The sequence below is a fragment of the Saccostrea cucullata genome, unplaced genomic scaffold, assembly GCF_032062105.1.
Source record: "Saccostrea cucullata isolate Sc308-1 unplaced genomic scaffold, CSIRO_AGI_Scuc_v1 ctg456, whole genome shotgun sequence".
Classification (NCBI taxonomy): domain Eukaryota; kingdom Metazoa; phylum Mollusca; class Bivalvia; order Ostreida; family Ostreidae; genus Saccostrea; species Saccostrea cuccullata.
Window position 1 is genome coordinate 222359 of NW_026927684.1, and position 20387 is coordinate 242745.

A 20387-nucleotide genomic window follows, 5' to 3' on the forward strand; every position below is an offset into this window, starting at 1 on the left:
TAAAGTTTAAATGAAGTATCATTGTTTTGTAAGTTTACATTTTACATTTATGAATTCATTCTTAATCTTATGTTTGAACCTTATAAAGTAACACAAAACTCTAAAACATCCCCCCTTCCAACTATTCAATTCAAACGTGCTAGTCCGGTATGTACAACATAAGCAGCCCGAATTCTACCATGCATTAAGTTTATCAATGTCTTAATCTGAGCGAAATAAATATTCTTGTGCATTTTTAAATGCCTGTTTTTCAGATACTGAGGTCGAATTTTCTCTAACTTGGCGTAGTGTAGTAACCCTTGGACTTCCGGTCAAGGAACTGTCATTCATGCTTTTGAAACACATGAGCCCGAAAAGTCGTTATGTAGTGTATATTTGAATCTGTAGCTCTCCCTTTTCTTTATTTTGAGAATTTCCAACATTATCAATGAAAATGCGTGTTTTCAGTTGGTTTGAGGAAATACAGGCATTACATCCGGAAGAGAAAGAAGGATATTTTTTCCGGATTTTTAGCACAAGACTTATGATTAACAGGAACAAAACCTTGAAAACCCAAAATATAGTCAATAATTTTATTAAAAATGCTTATTTTTGATTTCTGTTCAGATGGCTAAAAATCAACTTCCGGTAATGGAATGAAAATCATTCAACCGTTAAATAACTGATTTGGCAAAGTAAAAGATGTCCTAACTTTTTTGGTACATAGTTATATCCCGTACATAATGTTCACCCCTTAAATTAGGGTGTTTCTATTGACGGTGAGTATATATATACTAGTTGTCCTTGACGAACAATGATGATTATTCGTTTCGTACATACCGAAGCGCATGTGTTTTTCTGATCTTTCCATATTCTTCTTTGATGGAACTTTCATCGAATCTCGAGACAGTCCTTCATAATTCATATCTGAACATTCTAACGCAACTTCGGTCACACTAAGCTATCGGTATATACACTAAAACCCCCGTCACATTTCCAAAAACGACCAAATTCGATTTTATTGTGGCAAAAATGGGATTTTTCAGGCGACAGCAGGCATAGTTGTCTTGTCCGATTTTGACCCCATTTTTTCGTCGGTGGCCGATTCATTCTATTGAAACAGTCGTTGAAAAGTGTGTCGTTCTATTGAAACAGTCCTTGAGTAGTGTGTCGTACAATTATCAATCATCGTCCGACCATCCACAGACAGTTTGTTAAATCAGTCGTAGGTCAGTCGACATTTAGGCATTGGTTTTCGTAAATTTCGACCGATGGTGAAAATCAACCTGCGACTCAGAGAACAAAAATTGGACGACAGTTGGTCAACTGATAAACATGTCTCTTCCTACTTTAACCTTGGTCATCAATTTCTAACAGTTGGTGCTAAGGCTTTCATACTAGTATTTTTAATGTACATGCATATCATTATGGCAAGACCTTTCAATGGGTGGAAATATTTTTGACCTTGACTTTAGTCTGATCCGCGTTTTAAAAACTTTAACATTGGCCATAACATTTGAACAGTTAGTACAATGACTTTCATATTTCACTGGTGTATTTCTTGTGACAAAACCTTCCTTGGGATACCAACATTTTTTACCTTCGAGTTTGGCTTGCATTTGAGAAACTTCAACCCTCTCATGTGCAAGTCAAAAATCCAACGCCAAATTTGTTGGTATCCTAAGGAATGTCTTGTCACAAGGAATAGGAATAGTGAGTTGGGGAGTTGATAAACCTTTCAAACATTTGTTTTGTTGTAGTAAAATGTTCAATTATCATGGATTAATCAGACATACATGTAGGTTACCCCATTTCTTGAAGCGTTTCTCCCGGTTTGCCTAAAAAATGATAACGATTACCTATGCGAACTAGAATCATGCTAACTCCCGTAATAATATTATAAACTTTGCTGTTTTATAAATTGATGTAATGTTATTCAATGTCATCAACTTGGCTAAATAAACACATATGTAGGAAGGAAAATGTAGTCCATTTATTCGTTAACCTGTGATTTAATCTAACTCAGGCGATAAATTATCACTGACAAATGATACTTTAGTTAGTGGTTTTACATGTACTTAGTGCTACAGAGGATAGGCCTAATCTGTCTTTAAAACTTGGAATATTTGCACTTCATTGCTTGATTTTACTATAAAAAGTAAGTGCAAATACAAGAGTTTGAATGATAATGTATTAATTTGGAAACTGTATCGTCTGATTTATTGTATTAATTTATTGTTTTATCAATGGGAAGGAACTAAGAATGGACGTTTGATTTCTATTAATGAAATTTTATTGTTTTACCTTTAAAAATTTGTTCCTATACAAATATATACGATAGAAAGTCTAACATTTTTAACGTTTTGCTGAGCGGGAATATAAAAAATTGATGTTTGACCGCTGAGTGGAATGTTGGACCGCTTACGTCACAGAAAGGGTGTAGCTTAATCTCATTTTCATTCGTTGGAATTCAACAGTGACGGACCTGTTGTTACATCACGGAAGACAGTACAAAATACATGTATGCCAAAAAAAACAAAATAAAATGAAAGGTATAACAAAACATTTATTGTTGACCCTCGAACCAAACTGTCTACCTTTGGCCTAACTGCCTCAGGCAGACAGTTTGGTTCTTAGGTCCGACAAAACGCATGTTGCCCTCGAACTCGGTCAATAAAATGTAAAATGTTTACTGTAATTTCGCAGAGTTCTTCCGCCGATTTATAGGTGCTTGAAAAGCCTATTTTCATACAAGAGGGTTAAGGCCTTATCGTCACTTTCTTGAGTTTATTAAAAATGTCATGGATCCAACAAAAATCATACAGAAAGTTATGTTGCCTAACAGCAAGAGAAATATGGTGATCAAGGAGCAACAAAATTATAAGACTAGTGCTCAGTAATAACTCATAATTTAAAAGTAGATCTACTTGCACCCAGTTGCTAACTTGCTACTACATGTATATGACCACGAAGACTAAATAATACAAAAGACTAGTGCTTCAGCACTATTAATAAGCCCATTTCTTCTGTTAGTAGAAAATAAATTAATAGATCCCTGGAAAGCTACAAAACCCTCTTGACCAAGCGGTCCAGAATTTCAAAAATCTTGAAATCTTACAAAACAATATCTTTGTTTAATACAATTTTACACTGTTTGCCTCCTTGATGCCCAGAAAAAAAGATTTCAGAGAATTTATGTATTTACACAGCCCCGCCCAATCAACAGAACCCAGTGTCATGAAATTCGTAAATTTTTGGGAGGTACTCTTACCCATCATAACTAGTACTGCACACTTAGTTTAATACGCAGAAGAAAAGAAGATTTTTAAAGATAAAAAAGTTCACTCCCACATTCTCCAGAAGCCCTGACCTTGTGGTCATTTTCACAATTTAGGGATAGTCATTATCATTTTCTTTGTTTACTAAATACACAGAACCGAAGAAGATATCAGAACATTTCTCAAGGATCTGTTCAAAATTATTAAAATAAGTTATATTCTTCAGGATAGTAAATTAGAAGAGAATTTTTAAAATGTTTTATTTTGAAACAAACGATATTGTATTGTATACATGTACATAATGTGTAAAAATATAAAATCTGAATTGAAACAATAAAATTTTACATAATTTAACTAGAATGACGTGAACGCTTTTGGTGTGTATGTATTTGCTGCTACTTGCCTGACAAAGTCACTCTCCTCATCACTTTCAAAAGCCCAAGAAGTGGCTTCATAAAGACTTTATTTCAGCCTTTTCACAAAATTTTGATAAGGTATTGATTTATAGGTGAAAGGAACCGTTAACTGCCAATCAGTTTCTGATGACGACAGATCGCCGACTATAAAATCCACAAACGAGTACTGAGAGAAAGTTGTTGACGTGAGGAGCTGTGATGGAACCTATACACATGGTACAGGTATGGACTCGTTAACTACTTCATGTTGTTACTTTTCCGGTTTTCTTTCATAACAAAATTGATGACGTATTTAGCACTGTGGTACAAGTAAAGTTCTTCATTTGTTGTGGAAACTGTCATTTAAATGACCCTATACAGTTTGTTCCTTTTTCATATAACTCTATTATTTTTTAAATTATATTACGTAGATACGTGCAAATAAATCTCTTTGTTTAAGCTGAAATTAACACTAATGCCTGGACACTCGAGACCCATCCCCTCACAATTAAAACCAGTCAACAATGTTATTTACTGACCTTCAAAGCATTAAATATGTACTTCACCCGTCTGTCACGAGTGTACAATAATCGAAGTCAGCATCCTTGAGTACTTTGGGTGGTGAATTGGTTTGTAATTGCAGATAACGTAACGCTTTCCATCTGCCATGTCATAATTGACCATTTGTTTCGTACCCCTTCACGTGTCCTATCTCATGGTAAAAAGCGCTCAAATCAGAAGTCCGATAATGTGTTGTATTTGGAAAAGAAGCCATCGATTAACTTGAAGATGGTTGACAAAGAATATAAACTCCCCAAATCGCATACAATACCACAGTATCGTTTAACAGCGAGTAAAAACGTGGTTTTATAACAATAATCAGGTGGATTATTTTCTTACAGCGGCGGAACAATATGGCGGTTCTGAAGTTGGTTGTCTTGATGTCGCTGTTGGCTGTAGTGTTATCGTTGCCCATGAGCAAGTCCAAATGGCGGTCCGTCCAAAAAGTAAGTATATGTAGCAACAGTTTACAACGTAGGTATTTGATTAAATAAAATGAATGGTATATTGGTTTATACTAGCGTTAGAACAAGTTTCATTTTGAAAATTCCTTAAATAAATTCATTAAGTTAATGGTTTCTTGCTTTTATCTATTCACCTTCGATCGTTTGCAATTCTTAGATTTAAACATTTAGAACCAATAAGATTTAACATATAAAATTATAATTCACTCATGGTGATTCAATACAATTTACAAAAGTATGTCCTTCAAAGGCAAAGAAATGCTTTACAAACCCTTAGCGTCTGTTTGTCCCATAATTGCTATCTTTCTAGCATTTCAATCCATTTGTCAGTTAAATTTTTGCCTCCGAGTATACATGTATTTCAAATTCTCTGAAGACAATTTAAGTATATGTGAGATTGTGTTTTTATTGATAAATCTAATATACAAACTCGACACTACCTCTGTACCCTTTTTAATTAAAAGTTTTCATATTGTAGAGTTTTCCTAAACATTACATTCCACGTCGGTCTTTATCTAGTTAATCAAAAAAAATTAAAGGACATTAGTATATCTATCAAACAGCTGTATACATGTACATGTCGTATTCTAAATACTGACATGTTTATTAAATACACCCCCAGTATGCCTATGTACCGTAATAGTTCCTCTTAGTCTCTTTCTCCTGTAGTCAATTTATGAATACCAATTCCATGCACATGTCCTAATGCATGAGTAAAATATTATGTAATTTAATTATATTTTCTGAAATATTCACGTATAATATACCTCCACCGAATAATATTAATTGTTAGAAGGATAAGATTGGCATATATAGTGAAAGAGTTTTGATTAAAAAGTGAAAGGAGCAAATAATCAATGGAAATTCAGGTTTAATATAACACTTTTTTGTAATATAAAGACTTTTGTTATTTTTCTCACTTTCAGTGAAAAAGAAATGTCTGTTAATTGAATTTATTAAATCTGTTTTTTAAATGATTTATTTCTATTATCCTGAAAACGCAAGTATGGGCAATTAAAGAACAACACCGAAATTTTTACGAATCTCGATATCCAAGACAAGTATTAAAATTATTAATAATCTAAATACAGACTCAATGACAATTACTTTTCATTTAGGAGATAATTTCAAACATATTATACTAGATAGTTCATGAACTATGTATATGTATGTTGGAGGAACTAACACAAAAAAGTGATTACATAGGACGACTCCAACCTTGAGAAGGTGTTTCATTAAAAATATAGAATTACATGTGTGTGTGTTTTATAACCTGGCGTCAGTTATGGAGGTCTTTTTTCTTTTAATTTTTGATGGTCAATCGATTTCGCTTGATTATTTTTTTTTATAGTAATTGTGATCCCTACTTATAGATGAAAAATTGCACATAAAATAATAAAATACTTAAACTTTAAGTTTAATTTTACTTATTTGTGATTGTTGTAAACATGAACATGTAGATTACTAGTAACTTGTTATCTGAATATGTCTGCATTGTAATTATGATTCCTTTCAATTCTTTGTATCATATAATTTTGAACGTTATGTCTATATGATTTTTAAGACACGATATATAAAATGCCAAAATACTATTTGTGATATAATTGTCGTGTACTCATTACTTGAATTTCTAATTCAATAATTAGTAAACGACAATAGTATGAGATGGACAACTTTTCTGGTGTACCAAACTACTTGAATAAAATAAAAATCAAAAGCTATATGTACATGAACATGCATTTGCTTTCTTATGGTCATATTTACATGTATATTCTCTGCCTATTAGTCGGGTCCCTAACGAAGCCCTCACTGTAGGTGGTTAAATTACCAAGACAGCTCAGCATTGATCTTTGCCTGAATTTCCCTTCATCTGTAATCATATTGAATCAAAACTTCACTAGACACGTCATGTAAATTAATTAATTTTATCAAAGATATGCACTATAAGCAAGGAGCCAAAGTTCTAAAATGGCATGGCGACAACTAGGGATAAAGTTACTGGAAGTTATCTGAAATTCATTATTAAACTCATATCATTCACCGAGAAACATGAAAATAAATCAGCTGTGTTGGAACTTTTTTTGCTATTTTCTCATGTTATTTGATAGCAAGTCTTTATCCATAATTATAGAAATATTGGTTGAATTGATCCGGAAAACGTTGCGTGCGCCTCTGGTTTCAGATCGTTGTTTTTAGTCTCTAAAATTGAAAGGTTAATTATTTAAAGTATTTTTAACAATGTATTGAGATTTCTAAATAGAACATATCGTAGTGTTCGATTCTCTTATCACGTCAAAAAATATGAAACCTGGGATTATCTCCTATTTATAGATGAAACAAAACTTTAAATTAATGTTATATAATTAAGTTAAATCAATTACTTAAATAGATCGGCATTCATTAGTTGATGCCACTGCATGTTCATGTAATTGATAATTTTTTTCTTCCGTGAATTAAACTAAATTACCGCATCCACATGCCGTTTTCACAGTATACACTACCTTTTATCATTTTTACTGACGTTAACATTTTCTTATTCTTCATTTAGAAGTCCCCCAACTCCTAACTAATATAAATTTTGATATATTACTTAGTATTTTGTTTTAACATCTATTGTGGATTTGATGTACTAACTTACATGTAAGTCTCCGACACAGCAGCAATTCATTCGTGCATAACCAATCCTAAAGGAGAAAAAATACGCGAAGAAAAAGTAACGCTAGTTCTACATTTACTCAATAAATGAATCCATTCTTTGGTGAATTGGAAAGATTTTTATCAAGATTGTTGTCGAAAGTTTAAAACATCTGCTTAACTTACGGATAAATAAATCATGCTGTATTATTGACCAATTCTTGGAAACTCTAAACGAATCAAAGTTTAGAGTGTAATAGTATATCGTACAACTAAGGTCGATAACAATGAAAAAGCAATAAATTAAATTACCCTTTGCATTTTTTTGAATATCACTTGGATGAAAAATTACATTATTTTTCAATACTTACATTGTTTTCAATTTAGCTGCGTAGAATGTGAAATATATATAATTTCACCTAGTAATCACACGAAATCCTCTTTAGCATTTACATGTACAACATCACGTATAGCTTACAAGTTTACAGAAGAAGGGTGAATAAGGAAAGAGGAATGCCTATAATATGGCAAACTTGAAGGTGAAAAATTAGCTCTTAAATAAATTAAATTCACTATATTTATATATAATAATTAAGTCGCCCCGCATTGCGCAGTTGATAGAGTTTGCGGTAGTCGCGGAGAAAAGGAGTTGATCCTTATGTGTTGCAGGTTCATTTCACTACGGTATACGTGGAGACTGTTGCTTTGGATGAGACCGTGTAAATCCTGTTTGCAGAAAGTGCTGGTACGAAAAAATCCCTTACTGCCTAATAGCCCAGAGTGCCAAGTATAGGTCCTAACTTTAGCTTCAAACTTGACTTTCAATCCAATGTTTTCGCAGACGCCCGAGCCGAATGGTACTTGACTATATTTTATTTTGACTGCTACAGATGGAAAAGACGTAAGCTGTATTTCGAATGGTTCTGCTGTCTAAAATTTTATTAAATGACAACATGTGATTCACGTAAAAGAAGGACTTGGAGACCCAATATACGTATCGCGGAATAATATATTTCAAAAATAACAAAATAATTATGCACGTGGTCCTATATAACCAAACATCTCAGAAGGCGTTTATTTTTTAAAAAATAATTTATATCTGGTGAAAACATGTCCATATTGCTGGACTAGACTAGTTTGCATCCATCATTATGTCTTGTAAGATAAACTCTTGTTTAGAAGCTTTTACTATTTTTAAAATACACATTTTCTTTCTCTTTTCAGCGATCTGCTCCTTCATTAGACAAACGCTCAGTTTTTGATATGTTTGATAAATTCGACTTGAATGGCGATTCCAAACTTGAGTTTCACGAATTAGCCTATTTCTTCTTCAACAATTTCCACTTCTCTTCCGAAGACGCACAGCGATACGCACAGCAACAGCTCAACAACTTTGACATAAATAAGGATGGTGAACTCGACATCTGGGGTACGTGATACTTTTTTTTTCAGAAACTTATATGGCATTTTTTTCTGGCCCTGTTCTTCCCAATAACGTTATCATAATATACTTTGAAAATACATACATGTATTTTATTCTTTATTTGCTCCGTTATAACATGAAATTCGTCATATCCGTTAAGTTCACATTCAATTTTAAGCCAAGGGGAATGAAAATTTCATCGCCTTAGGCGACAATTCAATATAAGCGTATTTGTTATTATCGTGTTTTACTGAAATTACTGTATTGTATTTTGGTTTGGAATACATGTATAAACATGATGAGGATAATGTCTTTTTTTCAGAATTTACTAAGGACCCACCCAGTATCGACACCGCGGACATGTATTACTAGAGGACCATCTTAGTGTTCCACTCAGGAAAAAAGGAAGTTCTTGAAACCTTACAGACATAACATGGGTGCTTTTTTTAAATATGGCGATTAAAAATTGTTCTTTTTTTAGGACCATTAGATAGAAATTAATTAAAATCCACAGACATTGAATGACACAAAATTGATCATGTACATGTGTACATTGTATGTGAATGAGAATGTATTTTATAAAAAATCTCAATTTATTTTAAGAATACAACTTATTTCCATCAGAGTGTGTTGCTTTTTTTACCTCGGAAATATGCTTCCTACTCCACACCGCCTTTGCTTTATGAATGCATTTTCAAAATAGAAGAAAAACACAAACTAATTGTCTTGAAGGAATGCCAGCGTGTCTTTTATTCTGCTCTGACTTTACACCACTTCCGTGCATGCTTTATAAGTTCAACTATTTAATTAAGACTGAACACGATTCATAAAAGGAATTTGTCCGCCATATTCGATGGGACCTATGTATTATAAAGCCCTAAACTAAATCACTATTCAGTGTAATCAATTGTCAGCTGGGTAGACGGACGCATGCTATGTAGCACTCGGTAGCGAAAAAAAAAAATAGCCGCGTACCTCGAATGCAGGGGAGTAAGACACCAAAGAAACTTACAACACGTTACAGTTACAAAGGTCAGTGCAGTATATAAACAAACACAAATATACATAATTTTAACAGAAGTAATATAAGATTACCACAACGAACACGGATCGCCATTTCACGCTGACAGCAGTTTGGTGTAACGAATGCGAATAGAACATCCCGGTGCTGACATCGTCAATAGTAAAATCGAAAATGGCGAATGCCTATTTAAGAGTCGTGATCGGCTTTAAATTAAAATATAGTGTAATGACATTTATAATCATTTGTTTAAATAAATGAGCCCCGACCCCCGTATGTTTATTGGGAACATGTGAATGAGTTAATGTACTTTATAAAATTAAATGAGGAAAAATCCAAACACGAAGACATACATGTATAACTATGGGAGAAGAAGCTTGTGGCCCCCGCTCGTAGGATTTCGAGATGATTGTAGTTTTCAAGATAACACTTTCTGCAAAATATTGTCTGAAATTCATGATCAAAATTTATTAAATGACAGTGTTGATATTTTTTTTTGCCGATTTGTCAGCAATATGTTTGAAGCTGAGGAGTTCGCCTATAGGTATCGGTCTCTAATCTTGATTTGATATATAAAGGAGTGGAAGTGTAAATATAATAGTATATTGCTGAGAATGAATATCAAGTTTTCATCTCACCAATCAAGAAAAGAGAGAATCTATATTGCTGAGAATGACTATCAAGTTTTCATCTCACCAATCAAGAAAAGAGAGAAGCTCACATGCACTTGTTCGTATACCGGGCACCCTACTTGTTCGCACCCTACTTATTTTTACCAAAAGGTACCTAACTCTTTTTCTTGTCAATCAAATCGTTTCAGAAGTCTCTGGTCGAGACTCTTTATTGTAAAACACTCATTTATTCCTCAGAAATTATCTCGATACAAAATAAGACATCGGATATGATAAATCAATTTCCTGTTGGGGTTATAGATAAAGGATAAAACCAGAGACCTCAGAATGAAATACTCGGATGTTTCTGGTTTTATCCTACATCTCTATTACCCCAACCGGAAATTGGTGTATCTCATTCGATGCCTGAAATTGAGTTAGGTACCTTGTGGTAAAAATAAGTAGGGGTGCCCCGTATGCGAAACAAGTGCCTGTGGAGAAGCTATATACAGTAAATCACGACAAACACAATAGGTTAATATAACAATGGTTATTTCCATTCTTATGTTAAAACGTTGTATCCCGGAGAGCTTGAGATCAAAGATATCACAGTGAGTCTGACAGATCTGTTTCATATTTGGATATTTTTCTTGAAAAAGACGCAATGGTAATCAAACAACCAAGCTTTATGATAAACTTGATGACTTTTCAATAGCCAACTTCCCCTTTTATGCAGCAATATACATGTACCTTCATCACTTGCATACAAGGTTATATCTCTTGATGCGATATGCAAGAGCATGCTCTTCGTTTGTACAATTTCTAAAACGAGCTAAATTTCTGACAAACAAGTTGATGAAACAAAAATTTCAGCAGTCTCGCTTAAGGTCAGTCCGCCCTCACAATTTTAATGATTCAAAGTACAAGACTACACATTTTTATTTAAGGTATTCAATGTATAATGTAGGATTTTGAAGAATTTAAAATAATTTTAAACTAGATAAACGCATTTTTAGATAACAATATAAGTGAAATGAACCAAATTTAAAAGACTGATAACGTGTAAGAAGACGGTCATTTTGCAAGTTAAAGGTTTTTGAAGAGTTATCTGCCCTTGATGAAAAGTAGGAAAAAATAATTTCTCACAATTTCTGCCGTTAGTAATTCATTTTAATTCATAGTTAAATAAAGAGATATTAGATTATGCATATTTTCACCTTGAGAGATTTCTTTGAAATTCAAATTACTTTGTACAATAACTTAGTTGGTCAATTAAAACTATATTAAGGTATTCAATGTATAACGGTCATATTTTGTACCTAATGGTCCGATATTTTTAATCATGGTAGCATAATGAAATACTTATCAAATAAAAATGCTCCACCAAAGGAATTCACAAAATTTTCATTATGGGCAGCACATGTTTTTATATTGCCAAAAATGTAAAGGTTGTCATATTATTTTGGATGTGACACAAAAATAAACAAAAGTATACGTCAACATAAAAAAAATCGCATATTTTTGTAAACAATAAATATAAACATTATGTAAACACTGGTTCAAATGCTTCATTCTGATGCTGAAAGTTCCAAATATGTGCTACTTATGAGATAATTATACCCCACGCAACTAGTTGCGGGAGGTATAATGTTTTTGACCCGTCCGTCAGTCCGTCAGTCAGTCAGTCAGTCCTTTTTTTTTTTGTCAGCGCAACTCCTCATAAACCGGCGCACAGAATTTCGTCAAACTTTGCAGGTATTTAGGACACAATGTGAAGATGTGCATATTACCAGGAAATTCCGATTCCATTATTTTTTCCGGGAATTTCCGCACTTTTTAACTTAGGCATTTGGCCATACCTTGAATATAGAGATGAACAGTTTGTCAGCGCAACTCCTCATAAACCGCTGCACAGAATTTCGTCAAACTTTGCAGGTATTTAGGACACAATGTGTAGATTTGCATATTACAAGTAAATTCTGATTCTGTTATTTTTTCCGGGAATTTCCGCACTTTTTAACTTAGGCATTTGGCCATACCTTGAATATAGAAATGAACAGTTTGTCAGCGCAACTCCTCATAAACCGCTGCACAGAATTTTGTCAAACTTTGCAGGTATTTCGGACACAATGTGTAGATGTGCATATTACAAGGAAATTCCGATTCCATTATTTTTTCCGGAAATTTCCGCACTTTTTAACTTAGGCATTTGGCCATACCTTAATTGAATATAGAGATGAACAGTTTGTCAGCGCAACTCCTCATAAACCGCTGCACAGAATTTCGTCAAACTTTGCAGGTATTGAGGACACAATGTGTAGATGTGCATATTACCAGGAAATTCCGATTCCTTTATTTTTCCGGGAATTTCCACACTTTCCAACTTAGACTTTTTGGCCATATTTTGAATATAGAGATGAACAGTTTGTCAGCACCACTCCTCTTAAACTGTTGTACATAGTTACGTCAACCTATGCAGATATTTAGGACACATTCCATCATTTTATCCCAAAGAGTTTTGCCTATTATTCAAGAAAATTTCTCCCCTCCCCCCAACCACTTCAAATTAATGTTTGGATTTGTATAATGCCAAGAAATTTTGATTCCATTATTTATCTAGAAACTTCATTCCACATTTAAATGTCCTCATATGCAAGACATTTTGATGTGAAGATTTTTTTTGCAATTATTGCCCTTTTTGATCTATACTATGTATTTAAAGTGCACTGTACCTTTCATTATGTGTTTCACCGTCAAGTTTTGGGGGAGCGTGGGGTATGTGAGCTAGCTCACTTTTTCTTTCATTTTGAATTGTGAATATCAGGGAAACTATTTTGCATTAGAAGTACTATGAAGAAAGTACCTATAATTATGAAGATACCTGAGGAGTTATTGCCCATGTGGACACGTTTGAAAGATTGCGTAAATAAAGAAAATATAATTTTGTATTTAAAATTCTTTTAATTAACAATATTATCATTACACCTAATGAAATTAAAGCATTCTTTCAAAACTTTTATTCTATTGGGTATAAACTTAAATTAATAACAGTTTTTAGAAAAACCTATATACATGTATGACATCATAGGAGGATGGAAATACCTTAAAGTCATCATTTCGTAAGTTCTATGGTCGATACAATGACCTTGTAAGCATCAATTTATCATTGAGTCAAATGCTAACTGACGTTTTCAATACTAATTGTTAGGCCATTATTTACACTTTGAATTGTCGACGGATTCTTCCCTTATTTCCCGATCATGACAAGGCGCACTCGGCGGGTGTGACCGGTCGGCAAGGGATGCTCACTCCTCCATGACACCTGCTCCCACCTCTGATGATTTGGATGTCCGTGTTTGCTCTGCTCTTACTTTTTATTGTTTATTGGACTTTTGAGCTTTAATACTGTACTTAATATGGGTTAAAGTCACTTTTCGTTGTGTCAAGACCTTTCAGTCGGAATAAGATTCCGGAGTATTTATCAATTGCCATGTATGTCCGTCCGTCTATCTGTTTGTCCCCAATACTTCAACCTTGCCCATGACTTTTGAGTTGGTGGGGCTAAGTCTTTCATATTTCACAGTTATATTTTATTGTGACAAGACCTTTCTTTGCGTACCACCAAATCTGACCTCTTGACCTTGGAGTTTGACCAACAAATTTCCAATCTTTAACCTTGACCACCCTAATACATGTATATCTTTTAAACAGTTTTATTTCACGGATCCTCAATTTAAGGAATCACCGTGTAGATTGTAGGGTATGCGACTGTTGGAAACGTCACTTTACCCAACATATCCATTTGCTGTCAATGTCCTGGCTATTTACAAAACTGAATATTTCAATTTTAAGTGAAATGAAAATTTTGAATCGGAAATTGTCCTCTATATGAAATAGTGAAAAAATACTACAACTTATGGCCATTCTTAAAGCAATTTACATGATATGGAGAAATGACGCCTTTTATTATGACGTCCTAATTCATTTACTAGAGAGAAAATTACGTCATGGTCAATAGTACGCGGTTACAAAGAGTCAAAATGATAATAAAAACTCAGCAGTTTTGATTTTTCAGAAACTCCCAGGGCCAAAAAAGACCTCAAAAAGGCCCTTGTTCTTAAAATAAAACTTGCTGATTTATTGATATAAAATACGTGAAAATTTTTATATTCATTTCCATAATCCCCTCCCACGACCACTGACGTCAAATATATGACAGCCGCGGGAAATTGATATGGCATAAAATATTAGGCGCTTGACCTGTCACTTCATTTTTAAAAATGAGAAAAAAACCTTACAAAGAGTTGTCAATCATGCAAACAATTTGTCTCCTAGTTGTTCAAGATAAAAAATAATGTTCAAAGTAGTACTTTTAGAATTGATAAAGCATAGGCGCTTGATCTGGCACTTCATTTCTAAATATCGAATTTACTTTCAAAGAGTTGTCAATCAGGCAAACAGCTTTCTGGTTGTTGAAGATTAAAGATACCGTTCAACGTTTTAATTTTAGTGTACTAATAAATAAACATTACATAGCCCCACCCGTTAACTTGGAAGATGGAGACGTAATTTTAAAAATTTCGATGCTGGATGTTCTTCAAGAATATTTTTTTAAATTCAAAATATGATAAACAGTTCTACTTTGATGTCTGATATTTTTGACCTAGGGACCATAACTTTCACAGTTTTGGTAGAGGGTTTGTATATGTGTATTTTAAAATAATTTGATCATTTTCAGTAAAACTTATAAAAAGACATTAACACACAATGTATTTCCAGATAGTATACTACATTTACCTTGAAGAAGATTTGTTTTGGACATAGAATTTTATCCTCTTGTCCAGTGAGCACGGTGTAGTTAAAGTGGTTTACATATATTTCTGATTATTGATAATCAGACCAACTTACTTTTCTTTCAAAATGGATAACGTACACTCTCTGTTTAGTGAAACAGACCAAAACACGTACATTTACATTTCATATTAATTAATGTGTTAATGTATTATAATATCGATTCTATTACATACATTTATTTGCATCCTTAAGGTTGTAACTCTAGCATACTGGTGTGGAAAATGTTCATTTCATCTGCTTCTGCTAAGCTAATGTCTATTCAGTTGATGTTAATTGATATACACGTACACTTTTCAAATAGAACGAACTCAATTTTTCTTTAATGGCAAACAGAACAATAGCCAAGTTTTATATTTCCGAATTTACACACTACCCCTGGGACCATGATTTGAAGAAAAGGATCTATACACTAGAACTACATCAGGTGATGTATTGGTCATTTGACCAATTACTTATACACTGTAAATAAAACCTTAACGCAACAATTCTGCAGCTAGTACTATACGTATGCATGTCAGGAAAATGTAAATACTTTCAAGTTTTATTTTTTCTTGCCCAGTGAATTTTAGTAAGTATAAAAAACACACACCCAAATTTCAGTATTTCTCAATTAGAAAGTTTAGAAAGACAAATTAAGATCAGAAAAGCTCACTGGATCCTTTGGTTCATGTGAGCTTATAAGAACCTAAGAATTTCTATATTCATATACTTTATTTTATTAAATGTGAAATAATCAATTACAATCAATAATAAAGTAACAATCCATGGCATTCTGGAAGATCACAAGAGTGAACAACTGGACGGACCATCGAGAGAACAGACGAAGTGCTGTTTCTGTTTATTTACACTTGTACGTGCATGTAGGAGGGTACATATAAGTTTGCGTTGAAAAGGGTGTAAAAAATAAATGAATAATCATGATAATTAATACAAAGTAAATGAGTAGAACAATCAATAAATGCGTAATACTGCTATAAGTAATCATGCGTATTGTGTTCTATGCAATTATGCGGACTTTGTTCAATACTGTCTATCATATTCGTCATTTCAAGGCAGAGTAATATCTACTCTGAACTGTTAGTGCAGAAATACACGGAAAACAATGGCTTGCACAATGTCTTAAAGAAGAATGGTTCAATGTTAACGATGTATTAGAACATGCTTTTAACTTAAGAGTATTTTATCACAAACAATTACTAACATGTAAAGGCACTTCCTAGAAAAAGGTATTTTACCCATCAAACGTTACAAGTACATCTAGTTTTCCTATAGTGGACTTGATTTACTAGATTAACTGAGAGAATATGATTTCAGAAAGAGTATTGTCTCCGCAGAACAGTATTGTCTCGGCAGAACACTTTCATGCAAAGAACAGAAAAATAAAAGTATGGAATGACAATATGAAATAATAAATCAAATTGCTTTCATAAGTCATCGTGTCGATGATCCCCCTCTTGTTTTAGTTTAGTGGCCTTTAATAATGTTTCTGATTCGGTAGATTTCTTAGATTTTCTAGCACTAGCATTTTCTGTTCCCGGTATGGGTTCAGCATTCACGATTTTTCGTTCGTGGGTCAAGGTCGATTTTCCTGAGTTCACTTTCACTTTGTCATCATTTACTGTATCTTGGTCTATAGAACCACAGTCACAAGCTTTTGCCTGAGCCTCTTTGTAAGAATTACAGCCCAACATGTTTGTTCCTGTGAACATCAACTCTGCAGTGGCCTTACATCCTAAAATGTAACATCAATAGCTATAGAGTGTTTTCCATTGAGGTGATTTAAGCAAGAGTTATTCCCCATGGCCGCCATATTGTAGGTCAACATTCCCGGGTCCCTTGAATTCACTTTATTATTCAACAAGTTCAATGTGTTATACTGGAAGCTGAGGTAAAGAGAATACTATTTTTCTTATGGATATACGTTTGTAGAAGTATCTATTAATTCAAAATTTTAAGACTGTAAATATTTCCCCCCATATATTTCTTGCATGCATGTTTACAATTGGTTGCTCAAAGAGGAAAATACACTTCTTTGCCCTACAAGATGGGCTACGGGGAATAACTCCGAGGCAAAATATGTCCTAGGAAATCGTGTCTTTAGTGTGTACATGTAAGCAGAAGACTAATAAATTTATCATGTGTAATTTTTTTGTTTTTGTAAAATCTAGATTATCTGTTTCTTTCCACTTTTTTCCATTTTCCTAAAGATACGGCTATGCGTCAACAAATGTAAAAAAAAAAAATCAAATTCAATATTAACTATGAAATATGCATTTTCTTCCGAATGTCTATCGGTATTTGCCTAGGTGAAATTAAGGAAGGTAAGTATTATATGTTTTTCTACATTTAATTTTGGTTGATATGGAAAGCACATTCGGAAACACTAACCTTATGGAAAATAATATAATGAAATATATTTTGCTATTTATTAAAAATATATTTGTTTATTAATATAAATACATTCAAAATTGATTGATTCCGTTGTAGGTTGATAAATAATATACGTATCTTATCAATTCAAGCTGTTTCTGATATACATCCTTGTATAATTAATCAGGGAACTTCTATATCCAGTAGTACTTTTTACACTATGAATCAGAGCGTTAATTTTAACACTCTATGAATCAGTCCTTAGTTTTAACACCTTATGAATCAGTTCGTTAATTTTTACCGTTTTCCTTGTATTGGAAGATGTTATTCATAGTTGAAGTTTTTACAGTCTTCGGAATATAAACTTCCTCTCTTTTGTGATTGGTGGAAATTGCAATTATTTCATTGGTTGAAATGCCGCTCAAGGCAAGGGAGATAATTTACTGATGATCTAATTTTCGTACGACTTAACAATTTTTCAAGATTTTCAATCGTAAAAAATATGACAAAAGGAACAGGTGAAATTGGCAGTCATTAAAAAAGTTTCATATATTTTCATTGTAAACAGAATTGATCTTTATATCATGCAAGCTCGACAACTTGTATTTATTCTTTTTATATTTATTGCTTGAAGAAGTTGACGGAATCAGCCGAGTTTTGTCGAATGATTTCGGCAGCAGAGTCGAAGTCGAGCGTCTGGTCAAACATTTCAGTTTGCAGGCCTTATGCCAGTAAATTTAAAAACTAATGAATAAATACAAAGCCAAGATATTCTCAAGAATAATAAATATATCCTGAGTCCTGATAGGACTTAGGTATAGGTCAGTTGTTGCTTAAGACGGATAGCTTTTTAAAAAAGATCTACTTGCTACACTTTATGAATCAGATCGTTAATTTTAACACTTACCCTCGTATTCGTCGCTTTGGAGCCCTTTCTTCATCTTGTTACACATCTTTAGTAGACATGTTTTGAAATCGTTGTCACATTTTTCTTTGTCGTTGTTACACTTGTCATAGCAGAAATCGTGTTCATCACAACACGAGGTCATTAAAGGCACAGAGGAGGTGTCAATCTATACAAGAATTAATCTCTATTTTATACTCTAATTTCATATTTTGTTGTTAAATTTTGGATGAGGGATGACTTCAATACCGTTGATCCTCTGTTTAACCTTTCAAATATATTTTCTAACTTTTACCAATTAATACAATCAGTTTGAAATTGATAAAATTACTCAGATTTAAAGATTAATATATTATTATTTCGGATTCTCGAACAAAGCGCTGTAACTCTTGCAGTCTTATAAGACAAAAAATGACGTGTACCTCAATCCCAAATGTTCCGCATCCATTACTTGATCGAATGTGATTTTTTCGTTCTTTAGGTATCACTCCTAAAATGAAATTGAAAATACTTAAATATACTATTACTCGTTATCAAATGAAATCACAGAAGCATATAGCGTATCAAGGTTAAATGGGGACAAATTCCTATTCACGTAACAAATTATATAGATACACAAGTCACTAAGATTCCAAGTATTGCATCTGACCTACTTAAATTTTCGTCCACTTGTTCAGTTGACAACTTACCAGTGCAGTACACGGTACAGACTGTTAAAATCACTTCATACTCTTTTTTATCTTTTCCCTTTTTAATGGGCTTACTACTAGACAAAATGTACATATTATACATATGTCTCTGACTCCATGTATTTTTCTTCCTGTTGTTTTGGGGTTTTATTTAAAGTACATGTACACATATTTTACTTGTGATATGGCTATAAAATGTCATGTTTTAGAGCCTTCAATGAAAAAATGGGGGATGATAATTTTGTAAAGGGTTTACACACTAATGCACGTAACAATGATTTTCTGTTGTCCCTAATTTATTGATGAAAGCTGGAGATATAATTTTTAGAATTTACTAATATCACTTCTTATACATCTTTATGTCTACTTGTGTATATTATCTTAGTTGCATGACATTGTAATACTGTATTTGAGTGACTAGTTTAAAGAACTTGATTCCAATCTCTTTGATTCATTTAAAATGGCAAATACGTATATCAGCTTTTATAGTAATATAATATATTTGATAATACGTACTATCCAGTATATACAGTGTAACACGCCACGTCATTTTTATTACTGGGTAATAAATAATAGATATATTTAATAAATATTGTTCTATTTGTCCATTATTAGTTTTTTTCAAAGAATGTAGCAAGTTTTTTAATGGTCGTGAGTTTTTAAAAGAAACAGATTTAGGCCAGATTTACACATACCGTTTGGACACTTAAATCTGCATGGACTGTTGATGGTGTCTAATGAATCTACAAGTTCCCCCAACATGTCTCCGACTTTGTCAAACATTCCCTCCATGTTTCCGGCTTCCCCATCCTGTAACATTTCGTCCAAAAGGTCACGGGAATTTCCCTGAATTTGGACAAGCACCTGTGACAACAAAGACATAAAGACGATGCATTTTTTCACGGCCATGGCTTCTTTCACTTTCTCTTAGTCGTCTGCAATGGAGCATGTTGTTACGGGTTTGTTTACCATCCGCGTTTGAGCACGTACCGAGATTTAAATTGTTTCTTTTAAATGTCTTAAAACGTTTGAATGAGAAGGAATTTAACAGCTACGTCTTTGTTTTTCATTGGCCGTCGAGATTTCAGCCCCGGTTATCTCGCGTTTCGCAATGCCTGTAGGACAAATAGGCCCATTACTTTTCACTATTATTGAAAAAACTTTTGTCAGTTCATTTCCAAATTAAAGTGATAAAACATTTTTT

The 20387-nt window shown here is 33.2% G+C and overlaps 2 protein-coding genes across 2 annotated transcripts; one reads left to right on the forward strand and one right to left on the reverse strand.

Moving 5' to 3' along the window:
• The first annotated feature begins 4484 nt into the window (after nt 1-4484).
• On the forward strand, nt 4485-9357 carry LOC134275203 (uncharacterized). The gene is made up of 3 exons (XM_062757459.1): nt 4485-4659; nt 8536-8740; nt 9057-9357. Exons 1-3 carry the CDS (start codon nt 4567-4569, stop codon nt 9104-9106), a joined length of 348 nt encoding a protein of 115 aa, XP_062613443.1. The 5' UTR covers nt 4485-4566; the 3' UTR covers nt 9107-9357.
• A 6555-nt stretch (nt 9358-15912) lies between these two features.
• Nucleotides 15913-20163, reverse strand: LOC134275211 (group XIIA secretory phospholipase A2-like). Its single transcript, XM_062757468.1, has 4 exons — nt 19879-20163; nt 18917-18984; nt 18498-18663; nt 15913-16952 (listed from the first exon to the last, which is right to left on the reverse strand). The coding sequence occupies exons 1-4, from the start codon at nt 20090-20092 to the stop codon at nt 16645-16647; spliced, it is 756 nt and encodes a 251-aa protein (XP_062613452.1). The 5' UTR covers nt 20093-20163; the 3' UTR covers nt 15913-16644.
• Between the last annotated feature and the right edge of the window lie 224 nt (nt 20164-20387).